The sequence below is a fragment of the Vipera ursinii genome (genome assembly GCF_947247035.1).
Source record: "Vipera ursinii genome assembly, chromosome: 1".
Classification (NCBI taxonomy): domain Eukaryota; kingdom Metazoa; phylum Chordata; class Lepidosauria; order Squamata; family Viperidae; genus Vipera; species Vipera ursinii.
In genome coordinates this window covers 143,170,901-143,186,928 of record NC_139512.1, presented here as the reverse complement: position 1 = coordinate 143,186,928, position 16,028 = coordinate 143,170,901, and the positions used below count along the sequence as shown (strand labels likewise).

Here is a 16,028-nt window from a genome sequence, read left to right as displayed (position 1 = left end):
GGTCCCTATTTTTCTACTTGCATGTTTACGTGCTTTCGAACTGCTAGGTTGGCAGAAGCTGGGATGAGTAACAGGTGCTCATTCTGCTACGCGGCACTCGGGATTCGACCCATCAAACTGCTGACCTTCTGATCGACAAGCTCAGCGTCCTAACCCACTGAGCCACCGCGTCCCTCCAAGGTGTTATACAGCAACTATAATATATATCCCTTATTTAAACACAAGCATTGATTCAGGACCTATGAGTAGTTTTATCTTAGTGGCATTTAGAATGAGTGCACAGACTCAAGGAATCTTATTCAAATAAATGATTTCTGTTAGCTGGAATATCTGTTGTTATGCAGTTGCTATGGGGATTTATGTAATTGGCTTTTAGGTTGCTATGGTACCTAGCATTTAAAAATACATTTTTTTAATGCTCATCAAGGTCCCTCCCCCATCATTATTCCATTTTTTTAATTAACCCCCCCCTCAGATCTGTTGTTTTTCAGCCATTTCTTCCCAAACCTACTGGCAGCCATTCTGTTTGGTCCAGAAATTGTGACAGAAATAATTATTCATAATAATCCCATTTTTTTCTAACATTGCAGAACAGGCAGCGCTCAAAAACAGTGCAAATACCATCTCTCAAGAATGGAAATTGCAGAATCTGGGAAGAGAGGGGCTGAAGAAAAGATAGGCAATTTTCAAAAAGGAACATATGCCATTCTTGAGGGAAAACTGGAAGAGCTCATCAGGTGCAAAACTTAAGCAGGAGAATAGATATTTGAGAGGGGATTTGCTGTGCAGGAAAAAAAGAATGCTTTGGCTGAAAATCAGAATCTTCCAAACATATTCTGATTGTTTTAGGGCTATTCTGTCTCAGAAACAGGGAAAAAAATTCTGCATATTCTCAAGGCTATGCTGAATGCTCTCTTCTTTGCTCGCTTTTTTCAATATGGCTTAGGCAAATATAGGCAAAAGAAAGGGTGGCTGCCCCATCTTTGTTGGTAGAAAGACTGCATGCCCAGAAGAGACCTACCGGCAGTCCTGTAGTGCTCAAAATTTCTGTTGCTAAGTGAGACATTTGTTAAGTGAGATTTGACCTATTTTACGATTTTTTTTTGGCCACACTTATTTAGTGAATCGCTGCAGTTGATAAATTTGGCTTCCCCACTTGTCAGAAGGTCACAAAAAGATGATCACGTGACCTTGGGACACAGCAATGGTCATAAGTATGAACTGGTTGCCAAGCATTTGAATTCTGATTACGTGATCATGGGGATGCTGCAAAGGTTGAAATTGTGAAAAATGGTCATAAGTCCCTTTTTAAAGTGCCATTGTAACTTTGAACAGTCACTAATTGAACTATCGTAGGTCAAGGACTACCTATTTGGAGAATAGCTGGGTAGAAAGGCCCTCTCTGTGGTCTCTTTCGGTCCCTGGTGGCTAATGGGGGGCTTGGCTTATATTATGGTCAATAAGTGGTCCATGTTGGGAGAGTAGAAGAACAATGAATCAATCCAGATGTGAGCAAATTCTAAAATCTGTCCCTAAGGATTAAGTTGAAGATTTAGCCACATGGTTCATCAAGACAGAAGTATTACCTGGGGAGCAGATTTTCAAAAAGCAGTCTAAAATATAAAGGTTTAGAAGATTTTGGTATGTGGAATCAGGCAACCAGCAATTAATTATGTAATGTCTAGTTTCAAATGGCTGAACATGTATAAACCTAGGTCCCTTTGATTCTACTAGAGCAGAGGTCCCCAACCTGTCTAGATTGGTTGCCTAAAGGAAAAGGAAGGGGGAGGCATGAGGCCACATGCGCGCACATTATGCAAATGGGGTGGTAAGAGTGCACGCCAGATGCTGAGAGCGGGGCTAGCTCCCGTACAAACCTGGGTGCAGCGTGAGTGCCTGTGTGATGCTGGGAGCAGTCCTAGCACCTGTGTAACACTTGGGGAGTGGCCAGCACCCATGCAACACTCAGGGCGGGGCTAGTGCCCGCACAATGCTCAGGACAGGGCTATCACCCATGCAACGTTCAGAGTGGCGCTAGGGCAGGGGTGTGCATTGGCCAGCCATTCACATGGCCCCGTGGCCAAGAGGCCACAGCCTGGTAGTGGGCTGTGGCCCACAGGTTGGGGACCCCTGTAATAGAGGAATCATGTCATTAGTGAAAACTTCAGTCAGATCCTACTGCAAAAGAGTCTTGTTTTGTAAATGCATATCTCAGGTCATACTTCCCATCCACATAGCATCTTATTGGCTGATTTAGGATTCAGAAGTAAAGAGGTGGTATCCAGCTTAATTTTCCACATTGATTTTTAAAATTATTTTTTTTTCTTTAGGGGAAATGTAAAGGTTTTAGAATTCTGTCCTTTTATCATTATTTTTAAGGGTTACTGAAAAGTCTTTTTCTATATGTGACACTTAAATATATATTTTAATCAATAAATGTTATCTATCATTCATAAAACTTACATAGTTCTCATGAAATAGAATGAGAGTATCAAATGAAGTTGGATCTCCAGCAAACACTGGACTTTGCTGAAGACAGATCTGGCCTAATGCCCAACTCACTCAGTGGGCTGTAATTTCATAATGAATTCTTGTACTTATCAAAATAATGACAAACTACTGCATTTGTGTTGACAGGGAAGCTGGTACAGCACAGTTTGTACATTTGGAACAACCTTATCGCAAGAAGATATTGGAACAGGACTGCAACCATCTCAGCTGCCAAAACTATATCCTAATCAGGAAAAGCATGGCAGTTCAGATCAGTTGCAGGTTTTTCTAAAAATCGGCTTCAGAAATCAGCACTATGGTGAATTAATGAAATAAGGATCAAGGCAGTGAAGTGAACAAAACATCATTATAAGGTATATAACATGCTTTAGATGTTTAAAGATTGAAAGAAAATGTCTGCAGCCAATTACACCATACACTTTATCCCTGTTTTTCTTATTCAAGAATAATCCCATCATCTTTTTTTTAAAAAAAATATATACACAGGTCTAAGAAGAGAGGAAGAGAGCCTCTTTTGCATCCAGGTTCTGGAGATATGCATCAGGTCAGTATTTTTTTTTATCGCAAATCAAATTCTGGGTGATTGATAGTTTCAGGCATGGTTGGGGTTTTTTTGTTTGTTTTTTTTTGCTGCAGTTAGCACAATTAAATTACAAATGGAAAAGTAGAAAGTAGAAATGGAAAAGTAGAAAGGAAAGCTGGAAACCTCTCTTCCTTTCCTCGCATCTGGATTTTGGTCCCATGATCATGGGAATGTGCAACAGCTGCAAGTGTGAAAAATGGTCATAAGTCACTTTTCTCAGTACTCTTGTAACTTTGGACGGTCATTAAATGAATCATTGTAAGTTAAGGGCTACCTGTATTTTAGAAATCCTTGATCTAAGCAGTAGCTGGACAGTGTCCTTGAGAGCTGAGCATTGCAATATATGATAGATCCAGTGTAAGTGGGCAAGGCTCGGGAATAAATATAAATAGATGAGCAAGCTTAGATTAGTTGCTACTGCATATACAGTTGTTATAAACAATTGTCTTATCATGAAACTGCCTCATGCCTCTTTCTGATCACCTGCAGAAGGTTGAGGGGATAGGAAAAAGGGGTGTAGGGAAAGCCTTGTGTGAATCTTTCACACTTCACATTCTACCTTGTTTTTAGCCTTCACATAGCAAGCTAGGAGCTCTACGATTGGGGTTTAAGATGTCTGCTCATGTTATAAGAATTTCAATTTGCAATAACTCTTTTCCTGTTGCAAGGAATGTATACTCTGTGTCTCTAGGCTTTAAGAAAGACTAGAACATTAATGTCTTTTTCTTTTGTGAAAACCCAGATGGGTCCTCTGTCTTTTTTTCACTAAGTCCAAGTTGAAAACTGAGATAACGTTGAATGTCCTTAGAAGTAGATCTCCAGGTACTGGATTATATAATAATAAAAAAAAGAAATTGGTTGTGAAATTATCTTAATGTGGATAACAGAGTCTACAGGTGGATTGCAAGATCAGGTGAGCTCACCCCCCACTTTTACCAAGCCAAGGGCTATAATATATAGGAGAGGAAATACAGGCATGCAAAGGTCAAACATTTCAACATGAACTTAATTTAGCTTTTTATTCTCTTAGCATGCTTCTTACTGGCATGGGAGAATCCAATGGGGATTTTCTTTCAAATACACAAGAAGAGCTGGTGACTGATTGCCTGCCAGATGTATGGATTGTCACAGTGACAGTTTCCAAGAGATTTCTCCCAAGGGACCAGACCATTACTTGCTTAAGCAGGAACAGAACCTTTTCATTTAAGGAGGAACAGAACTGCTGAATAACTTCTGGGCAAGGTATTATGTAATTCTCTCTCTCTCTCTCTCTCTCTGTGTGTGTGTGTGCATGTGCGTGTGTGCGTGTGCGTGTAAAATGATACACTGCTGCATTACAATTGTGATAATTAATATCTCTATTCATACTAAATTGCATGGAATCCGCATTGTGAAACTTCATGAAACTTAATGTTTTTCCTTGCAAGAAAAAAAAAATCTTCATCAGCGACTCAGAATACAGGAATTTTGGACTTTCTAGAATGATGAAACAGTAAAATTAACTTGAGGGGGTGGAGGGAACATTTCAAGAATGATATCAGGAATATCCAGAGATAAGCAAGCTAGCCAAATTCTTGTTTTGGCAAACAAGCTTTTGTGGTGAGTGAAGATTCTTGAAATGTCCACCACAAAAGAGTCTTTGCCAAACCAGGAATGTTGCTAGCTTGCTTATTTTGGGATATTCTTGATCTGCTATTCTTACATTTTTGTCAGGCACGGAAGATGAGGTCCACACATGAAAGTTCAAATTAACTGATTTATTGCTAAAAGCCTACGCACAGGAATCTATCCACTCAGCTAACAGTCAGTACTCAGTTAGAGTTAAATAAGGGTCAACTGCACTCAAGGGGGGGTTGGACTTACTTCACTTGTGACTACCTATAGATTCTAGGCTGATTCATCTTTTCATTTTGCCCCCATATTCTGTCATTCCTTCTCCTACAATTTTCCATGCTAGGTTGGCTGGTTTCCTCCATTCATATACTGGACCTCCATTCAACAGGATGAGATTTTTTAGTATGTCTACAAGTGATTTGTGTACTGTTTGGGGGAATAGCTACTGCAAATCCACAGTTCACAAACATCTGTCATATTCACAGAAAAATGAGATGCTGTTATCTGAAAACCATTCAGTTTCAGAAAGCATTCAATTAAATATTCTAGTACAAAAGGTATAACAGACTTTTTTTTGGAAAGAAAATAGGGAAAGAGAATCCATCCTTCACATTACTGAAGAGTAAAATGGAATGATTAGTATATTTGCCCCTAGCATGCAGAGGAACACTTTAATTGTAATAATCCTGATGTAAAGATAGATATTCCAGGCAGAACTACATATGAACCAGAGCCAGGATATCTGGCTTCTTTCATAACACTTATCATATGCCCTCCTTTATAAAAGGCAATCCTTCTTTCAAATAGGCCATTACAAGATTTAGTTCAGCTCCAGTTCTGTTAATAAGCAATAAGTGGGAAGAAAGGTGTTAAGAACCCTGTGGAATGATGGACTCAAATTTCATGCATTGTAAAACAACAACAACAACAAAAACTTGAAATGCTAACTTTGTCAGCAAAAATTCAGATGAGGTCGAGAGGAAATGTTGAAAACCTATGTCTGTGTCCAGCTTGTGGCATTTGCTACACCCTGTTAGCTCATGCAGATATGGGAAGACATCAGTGGTGGGATTCAAATATGTGAACGACCGGTTCTCTGTGTGGATGCCGCTTCCAGAAGTCCATTCTGGGCCTGGGCAACAAAAAATTAGCTACCGGTTCTGCCGAACTGGTGCGAACTGGCTGAATCCCACCACTGGAAGACATACATTCTTCCATTTGAAAAGGTACTATATCTATGATTGTAATACTTGTATGTCCTGCTTCTATTCATCTCAACTGTAGGAAAAAATAAACCTATACTAATTCAGAATTACTTGGCATTGCTATAGCTTCTCCTGCAGCTGTTTATAGGGAAGGGAAGGACATTTTTCTTGCAGATCCACAGCCAATTCCAGCACACAGCACAGAGCCTTGGTGGTTAGAATGAAGTGTTGCAGGCCAATTCTGCCCACAGCCAGCAGTTCTATTCTCACTGGCTCAAGGTTGATTCAGCTTTCATCCTTCTGAGGTCGATAAAATGAGGACCCAGATTGTTGAGGGAAATATGCTGACTCTGTAAACCACTTAAAGAGTGCTATAAAGCAATGTGAAATGGTATATAAGTCTAGTGCTATTGCTATTGCTACACTTTTTGCATTTCCCCCTCCCCTTTCCAGTGTTGGAAGTGGACTCTGACATTAGATAAGTACCAGTTAAACTGCAGGGAAGACACATGTAAGATCAGAACAATAACAGAAGCCTACTTTCAGTGGCCAAATTTTCTTTCTGCACTCAGAGACTGAGATCTGAACTTCTTAAGACCCCTTGATTATCATCCCAGTGGCCACAGAATTCTGTCCTAGATAGTCTTTGATGGCTTTATGCTTCCTTTTAACCTCTATTCTACTGTGATTATGTTCATTACTGCTAATGTACATAAGTCATTTTTAAGTTCATTTGTTTTAAGCTTCCGTGGAATTTTTTATTTGTGAAAATAGTTTGAAATGTTCTAAATTAATAGGTAAAATAATAGAATCTGGGCTTCTGATTGGCATCTAATCTTCACTTAGTCAAGGGCTGAATGGGTTGTCCTCAGTGGTGGGATGGGAACAACCGGTTCTCTGTGTGGATGCCACTTCCAGAAGCCATACAAGTAAAAGTATGAAAATGAATTCTTCCAGATAATGGGAATTTCCCTGTAAGGAAAATTCTCTTCTATTTTTTTTAAAATATCAGTTTTGCCTGATATTAAAAGAAATGAAGTGGTGGGGTTGATATCTAACTTCCTTAACATCTTACTGTTCTGATTGGCTGAAAAGAGATTTTAAAAATGGGCATTTATCAAAGAGAACTTTCTGATCTTAGCCTCCTTCATGGCTGATTTTTTCTGAACTGAAGGTCATTGATATACAGTATATTAGATCACAACTGACCCCAGATTATGGGAATTGTAGTACAGTACCTTGGGAAGGTTGGAGAAAAGCCTGATCTAAGCAGATGTACAAGTCATCCTCGCTTTACAACAGTTCATTTAATGACTGTTTGAAGTTACAATGGTACTGGAAAAGTGATTTATGACCATTTTTCACACTTAGGAACATTGCAGTATCCCCATGGTCGTGTGATCAAAATTCAAATGCATGGCAACCGACTCATATTTATGACAATTGCAGTGTCCTGGGGGGTCATGTGATCACCTTTTGTAACTGTCTGACAGGCAAACTTTTGCGACCTTCTGACAAGCAAAGTCAATGGGGAAGCCAGATTCACTTAACAAAGGTGTTACTAATTTAACCACTGCAGTGATTCACCTAACAACTGTGCCAAGAAAGGCTGTACAATGGGGCTAAACTCACTTAATGGATGTCTCACTTAACAACAGAAACTTTGGGCTTAATTATGGTCATAAGTCAAAGAGTACCCTTGTACACAATCCAATGTTTTGAGGTATAAATTAAATCCTTTATAAGGGTTTAAGGTCAGGTCTCTATACTTTGTTTAGGAATGACAATTCCTACATCATTTACCTTGCTGTTCTGGTGCTTATGCCCGCCAGGCCTATTTCTTCCAAGTTCAGTAGAGATCAAATGTATTATTACCAAATGTTATCAATCCCCACAGAAACAGAGTGATGCATTATTGAAAGTTAATTAAAAACAGATGCTTGAGGCCCTCCATTAGCATTTCACAGCAAACACAACTATTCTCCCAAACATCTTGTGGTTTTCCTACTTTTCTAGCTTGAATAACTGAGACATTTACTTAGGAAGCTCTTTTAAGAAGCCATTGACCTTATCATTAGAGCAATTCCATTGTTCCCTTATTACATTTTCCCTAAGTTAAATGAAAGATTGCTGAAATTCACTCCGTGAAAATTTTAAGAACAGATAACAAGCATTTTACTCTTGACAGTATAAACTATAAACAGCAAGATGAATGGCATGGAGGTTCTCTGGAGCTGTTGGCAGAGATGTCCATCATTCTGTCTACATATATACAAGATTGTTGTTCATTTGGTACTTTAAAAAAGTACTTATTTTTCTCCATTTCTAGTCTGCAGATAGCAGTTTGGTTGATGGCAATCTAAAATGTTTCCATATCACTACATTGTTTGTAGTGAGCCTGTAATCTTTAAGGCAAGGATAACATCTCGTTATATTAGAGCAGTATTTCCCAAGTTATGTTTGAGAAAACCTTAAGATTCTTCAGAAGCTCAGTGAAGGGGTCCTTAATGGCAGAATGAGTAATGATGGACAATCTTCCTCAACATACTGTACATTTTATCTGCCTATGCCAAATGCAGGAAATCAGGAGTCCAGGGAATTCAAATGAATACATAGACTTATTGTATGCTAAAGTTCTCTGCAAGAATCTCACTAATGGTCAAAGCCAGTTAGTGGTAGATAAGTGTCAGGGGGATTCAAGGTGGGCTGGACTTAGATCTCAAGACTGATGATGTGTTTGACTCCTCCCTTGGGCTCAGTCTGGTCATCTCTTACAGTCTATTGCTGATCATCTGCAAAATGTGTAGAAAATGCCAAGAAGTGAGTGTAGGGAAGATCAATCCTACCAATACATAACATTGCAAAGGAATCCAGGTCAGGAGAAAATCACCTGCTGCTCCCCTTAAGTTTGGGATTGCTCTATTGAGAATCCCTTGGCTACCTCAAAAGGTGCTTTTTCAGGAGGCCACTGGATTTTCTTCTTTTTCTTTTAAGACGTTTCGCTTCTCATTCAAGAAGCTTCTTCAGCTCTGACTGGATGTTGGAGAGCTGAAGAAGCTTCTTGGATGAGAAGCGAAACATCTTTAAAGAAAAACAAGGAAGTCCAGTAGCCTCCTAAAAAAGCACCTTTGGGACAACCATCACCTGGATGACTGAGAATCTCCATAGACAAAGCCCCAAACTCCCACAGATTCAACTCTGTTCTAGGTCATGTAACAACAAGATAAGCCTTTCAGAAAGCATACCTGATGAGCCCATGTATAAAGAAGTCCCCAATATTTTTAAAGGTTCTTGAAAGGTACACTAAAGGTTGTGTTTTTTAAAAAACCTCAGATGAAAGGGACACATGCTCTTTATATTTTAGCAACTATAGCTGGTTGCAAAACAGATATCAGATTACATGTCAAGATGTCATTTTAGTCACAATGCCAATCCTTTCATCTTTGACTACGACATTATTGTGATTGAAACCTAAACCTAAAAATAAATGTCGTTTTGCACTTTGAAGATTTGTGACACTTTTTATCCTAATTGAGACAATTGGCTTTTTTTTTTAGTGCTGGTGATGGATGAAGTTTCATTTGGACACCAGAATGGCTCCTAACAATGTTACAGTTGTAGAGTGCCTGACAACAATCATTTCTGCTTTCAGAAGACTTTGAAAGTCACACAGCTGGGCATTATTCAGTTGTACCCAGGAGCGGCTTTGAAACATAATTTTATCTATTGTTACATTTCTATTCAAACTCCTTTTTCTAAATGCCACAAAGAGACCCTCAGATGATCTCATTTGGAGTCAGCAACATAAAACACTGTGGAACTCTTTATCTGTTAAAGTATTTTCAAAGCATTTTTCAGTTTAAAAATTTCACATGTGGCAAATTAGTTCAAATCCCACGCTCATTTGCACTGATGATATTACCTAGTTGGGTAATGAAATGTCTGAAGGCAAACAACCTGTACCAATCGGGTTTCAGGCCTGGACACAGCACGGAGACGGCATTGGTCGCGCTGGTGAATGATCTCTGGAGGGCAAGGGACAGGGGTTGCTCCTCTGTCCTGGTCCTATTAGATCTCTCAGCGGCTTTCGATACCATCGACCATGGTATCCTGCTGCGGCGTCTCAGGGGGTTGGGAGTGGGAGGCACCGTTCTACGGTGGTTCTCCTCCTACCTCCTGGGCCGCTCGCAGTCGGTGTTGATGGGAAGGCAGAGATCCGCCCCGAGGCCTCTCATTTGTGGAGTCCCTCAGGGGTCGGTTCTCTCGCCTCTCCTGTTCAACATCTATATGAAGCCGCTGGGCGAGATCATTCGTGGCTTCGGGGTGGGGTATCACCAGTACGCTGATGATACCCAACTTTTTCTTTCCACCCCGAACCAACCCAGTGATGCCCTCTCCGTGATGTCCCGGTGCCTGGAGGCGGTTCAGGTCTGGATGGGGAGAAACAGGCTTCATCTCAATCCCGCCAAGACTGAGTGGCTGTGCATATCGGCATCTCGGGTTAACCAAGTTATTCCACCTCTAACGATGGGGGGTGAGGTGTTACCCCCCGTTGATAGGGCTCGCAACTTGGGCGTCCTCCTGGATTCACGGCTCAATTTTGAAGATCACATAGGAGCCGTGACCAGGGGGGCTTTTGCACAGGTTCGCCTGGTGCGCCAGTTGCGTCCCTATCTGGACCGAGACGCCCTACGCACAGTTACTCATGCGCTTGTGACCTCCCGTTTGGACTACTGTAACGCTCTCTACATGGGGCTGCCCGTGAAGACCACTCAGAGGCTTCAACTGGTGCAGAATGCAGCCGCACGAGTTGTAATGGGGGTCTCCCGATACTCCCATGTAACACCTCTACTCCGCGAGCTGCATTGGCTTCCGGTTGCCCTCTGGGTGAAATTCAAGGTGCTGGTTATCACCTATAAAGCCATACATGGCCTGGGTCCGGGGTATTTGAGGGAACACCTGCTGCCGGCATCAAACGCCCTCCGCCCAGTGCGCTCCCACAGGGAGGGTCTGCTCAGGGTCCCGCCGGTAAGAGATTGCCGGCGGGTGACACCCAGGGATAGGGCCTTCTCAGTGGGAGCGCCTGCCCTCTGGAACCAGCTGCTGGTGGAGCTGAGGACTGCCCCCGACCTCCAATCATTCCGCCGGGGCCTGAAGACCTGGCTCTTTGAGCTCTCGGGCCCAGGCTGAGGAGAAATTTATTTTAATTGGGGTTTTTAATAGTACAGGGTTGATTTAATATTTTTTAAATTGGTTTTTAACTTTTTTATGGTTGATTTTTAACTCCCTGTAAACCGCCCTGAGTCCTCAGGGAAAGGGCGGTATATAAATGCAATAAAAAAAAAAAACCAAGCTCAGAGAGCACTAAGAATTCTTGATGATTCATTTGCCAAATATAAACATGTGAATGATGGGCACTTGGGCAAATCTTAGGTGGGCTACGTCTGCCTGATCTGGCTTGCAAAAATCTTGTTGACTATGATAGGCCAAACGGACAATTTGTGATTTCTTTTTGCTGCCATCAAACACTATCCAGATTTTTGCAGTTCAGATCTGTACAAATTAAATAGATTTTTTCCAGAAATTAGCAACATGAATTGCGTTCTGTTGTGCTGTTGTGAGGAAGCTTTTAGTCTCTGCTGAACTGGTCATAGACCAGGGGTAGACAACCTCGGCTCTTTTATGACTCGTGGACTTTAACTACCAGAATTCTTGAGCTGGCTCAGGAATTCTGGGAGTTGAAGTCCACGAGTCATAAAAGAGCCGAGGTTGCCTACCCCTGTCATAGACCATAGAGAGGGTGTTGTCTAGATAATAATGATTTGAGTCTTTCTGTTTGCTGCTGCTTCTCTGCAAGCAGCAGGTGGGGCAATGCAGGCTAGGTGGCAGATCTTATCTAAAGGGGTAGGTTTATGGCATGTGGTATTAATTCTGCTAGCTTTATTCAGAGCAACATCTATTTTCCAAGCATGTACTGATTTATACCAGACTAGGCAGGTGTATTCGCCTGCTGAGTAGCAAAGAGCTAGAGCTGTTGTCTTAAGGACCCCTGGTTTGGCACCCTGATTTCAACTGATCATAGTCCAATTGAGTTACTCATTGTATGTGAACTACTTCCTTTCTCAAAATTGTAAGGCAAAATGTGGCAAAAGATATGATATTAGATGGAATTAGAAGACAATGGAACAGGGATTGTGAAAAAGGAGAAATGATACTGTAATGTATTGGGCTTTGTCTTGCTAAAGGAATTTCATGTGGGGTTAAATGCTGGAAGGTTGCTCAAGCAGGGAAGTTGGCTAACGGCTCCCAGCTCCTCAGACAACCCGTCTCCAGCGCTGCCATTGGCTGCCTCTAGGGCGGCAATTGGTTGCTTTAAACCTATTGGCCGCCGCCTAGAGGCCAGGGTATAAATTGCTGCATTTGCAGCCCTGTTTATCAGTTCACTTCCTGCAACCAAATAACCAATGATCTTTGCTGAACTCACTTGCCTCATCTCGTCAATCAAGCAATGAACCCAGCATCTAACAGATACTTTACTTGTTGTTCTACCTGCCAGTTTGTAATAAAAGAACCATCAGCATCTATTGGGAAAGAAGACAAGGTCCCATGCGTTGGTGATATTCTACTCAGGAAACCTAAAGGAAACACTGCTCCGAGGGCAACAGGTTTCATTCTAAAAGAAAATGTAAACTAACATAAAAATAAATAACCGTGACATATTATTTTAGTTGTACAGTATCTGGAGAAAAAAAATCAATTAACTTGTTATGGGTCTTTAATTCACATTTTCCTCTAAAGACAAGTGGACCAAATTGTGTCCTGTCCTGGTTTTGACTATCCTAACTATGTATGGAGGAAACTTAAGATCGATAAGAAGGTGGAATTATTGGAAACCGTGGCAAAATATTTGATTTTATTTTCCCTAAGAATAGTATTTCTACTCAGTCTGAAACGTGCTGTGTTTTTTGTTTAGATTTAGGAATTATTTTCAGGCACATTCTATCTCACGGTGGCCTGAAAGTTCTCCAAGCCAACAATGAAAGCAATAATTTTCCTGTGTGCGTTTATTATCATGGCGTGGCTTTTACTGAAGAAACAGAAGAAGTCTACTCTGTAGAGCTCCAAAAAAGCAAACAGAACCTGTTCTTAGACTTTATGGGTGAACGAACTTTATCCAGTGTGCAATCTTTGAACATTTGGTGCTTGACATAATCATTGCAGTTAATCAGGTTATGCCCACACGGAAGCTGGTTGGAAAGAAAAAGAGAAATAATTTCTGTTTTTCTGTTATGCTGTATTAACGAGATTCTAGACTGCAATGCTACATTTAGAAGATTGAGGTGAACCTTGAGAGGTGATGATCTCCTGAAGCATAAACCCTGGAAAGCTTTTTTTTTTTTATATATATATTTTTCTATTTTTTTTTTATTGAAAAGTTTTAAAATACAATTTTCCTTTAAAGAACCCCCCTTCCCCCTCCCTCCTCCCCCCTCCCTCCTCCCCCCCCTACCTCCCCCCCTCCCCCCCCTACTTCCCAGAGCTGAATACAAGGTATATATATATATATATATATATATATAAAAACAGACCTAAACAACCATATACTAACAACTATAAATTCTAAAATCCATCACTCTCTAGCTTATATAGGATAAAGCAAACCTTAACAATATTAAGTATATATATAAAAAAAATCTAGAATGAGAAAAGGACACTCTCTAGCTTATATAGAATATAAACTTATATAGAATGGAACAAACCTTAATAGTATTAAATATATATTAAAGACAAAAAAAAAGGAAAGAGAAAGAAAAAAAAAAACCCCTTCTCAACCCTATACTTATCCTAAATAAACTCCATCCATTTTATCCATTCCATGATATAACATTCTTACAAATAATTTTTGAAATTAACCAAGAATCCCAAATCAAAAAACTTTAAAGTCAACTCTTCTGTATTCGGCCGTTCCTCTTCCAGTACCACATCTATAGTTATTCCAAACACAAAAATAAGAAAAAAAAAGATTGCAAACAAAACTTAAACCTCCATTTAAAAAATCTTTTGTATATTCCCCCAAACTTTAATCCAAAAAAGCTCACCCTTTCCACAGAACCACCAAATATAAAAATATATTGCGTCTACACCCAAATCTTTTCCCACCCCCCTACTTGACTACTTGACTATATCGTAAAAGTTCCATAGTCTTCTGCAAATCCTGTTATTTTCTCTTCTTAGATCGTTTTGCAGCAGCACGCGTCACCCTCTGTTTTATAGATTCATCCGATGAGGTTGTCTCTTGATCTCCTCCAACACCGTTGTCTTCTATCTGACCATCTTCGGCCTCTTGATGCACTCCTTCTCCAGATCCCTTTCCAGCTTCCAAAAGTGTTAATGGCGTTGCACTTAAAACATTATTGTAAAAATCACGCGCTTGCATCACAGTAACCAAACGGTACTTTTTACCTTCGTGCGTCACCATCAACCCCACTGGGATCTCCCATCTGAACCTTATATCTCGCTGCTTGAGCTCTTGCACAAGAAATGTAAAATCCTTCCTTCTCCTTAAGATCTTTGGAGGAATTTCTTTTAAGACCAAAACTTCTTGATTAGCAATCACAACTTTAGTATCATAAGCAGCTTGTATAACTTCATCTCTAGTTTCTCTTTTTGCAAAATATACCACCACATCTCTAGGCAACTTTCTCTGTCTGGCAATCCATGAATTCACACGAAACACTTTGTCCATGCCTCCTTTTATTTCAGATGCTGGCTGTTTCAACACTATTTCAAAAGCCTCAGAAACCAGCTGCTTTAGATCTTCCTTAGTATTCTCCTTTAAGCCTCTAATTCTAATAGCAAACTGCATCTGGAAATATTGAGCAAGACTCAGTTCCTCTTCCATTTTATTTTCATTCTCCAGTACTTTTGCTTCTAATATAGCATTCTTTTGAGTCAAGTCTTCTAGCTTTTCCTCCAATTCTTCCACACACCGAGCCACTTTAAACACTGAAGTCAAGATGTCTACCCTCATCGCTTTGAGCTTCTGTTCCATCCTCTCCTCCATTCTCTCCTCCAATTTCTCCAATTTCTCCTCCATCTGTGCAAATCTAACATTAATTGATTCCAAAATTACCTGGGTATGCTTTTCAAGAGCATCTTGTAAGTCCTTTGATGTCAGTACATCAGGAGGATGCAGCGCCTGCAATAATGATTGTTGCACGGGAGAAGTTCCAGCACTCCGAAGAGTTTTAGGGGGTGGTTTAGCCGCCATCTTTTACCAAATATGACGCACTTTCACTTCAGATTTATAATCCAAAAAAGTCCATCAAGCTGGAGAGTAAAACATAGTAATCCTCTTTACCATTTCCTCTTGTATCGCTCTGCCTGCTCCTTTAAACCATAGTCATTCCTTCAGGCAGGGGTGGTCGCAGACGGCTGGCTCTGCTCCAAGAAGTCAGGAGCAGAGGCGACGGCCAGCTGGGAGCAGCCCAGGCTACGGGGGAGTTCAATCCTTCAGCCGCCCAAGCCATAAGCTCAGGCGGCCCTGGAGAACTCTACCCCTACCTGGGGGCTTGCCCCCTCCTCTTCTCCCGAGGAGGGGGCTTCAGATTCACCCGAACAGCTGATCGGCGCTGTTTCGGGCGAAAAAACAACAGCTGAGCCGCGGGCAGCCAGGGAAGGCTCCCTCCGTCGCCACGGAGCCACCGGAAGTCCAACCCTGGAAAACTTTAATTAAGAGAATTGTTAGTAAGACTAATAATGATAGTTAGAGGCAGTGCTGGGGAAATCTATCTGCAGATAAGCTTGTAGCTCTGGTGTAAAGCCAGATAAGGAATTTGAATGTAATTAGCTTTGGGAAATAAAATATGTCTACTTTGGTATTAGGAGATGATTTTTCGTATGTGCCTCTAGTGGAAGATGCTTTCCATATGGATTACTTGATGTGGGAACGGTAAAGGTATTTAAGAGAACTGTTAAAATACCTTCCCAATCTAACCTGTATTTCTGTAGTAAGATTACCTAAGGAGTGGGCTGGAATCAGAAAAGAGGGCAATACCAGATCAGCTAAAATCCAATACCATTCCTAGCTCAAAAGAAAGTCAGGGCTTGGTTGT

At 40.8% G+C, this 16,028-nt stretch overlaps 1 protein-coding gene across 1 annotated transcript; it reads right to left on the bottom strand.

Annotated features, from left to right (window-relative positions):
* Positions 1–13,497: 13,497 nt before the first annotated feature.
* LOC310632989 (uncharacterized protein) lies at positions 13,498–15,449 on the bottom strand. Its single transcript, XM_083350483.1, has 2 exons — positions 13,993–15,449; positions 13,498–13,956 (listed from the first exon to the last, which is right to left on the bottom strand). The coding sequence occupies exon 1, from the start codon at positions 15,182–15,184 to the stop codon at positions 14,132–14,134; it is 1,053 nt and encodes a 350-aa protein (XP_083206609.1). The 5' UTR covers positions 15,185–15,449; the 3' UTR covers positions 13,498–13,956; positions 13,993–14,131.
* Positions 15,450–16,028: the final 579 nt, after the last annotated feature.

Coding starts and splice junctions, on each gene's coding strand:
- LOC310632989 (XM_083350483.1), bottom strand. CDS start 15,184: ATGGCGGCTAAACCACCCCCTAAAACTCTTCGGAGTGCTGGAACTTCT.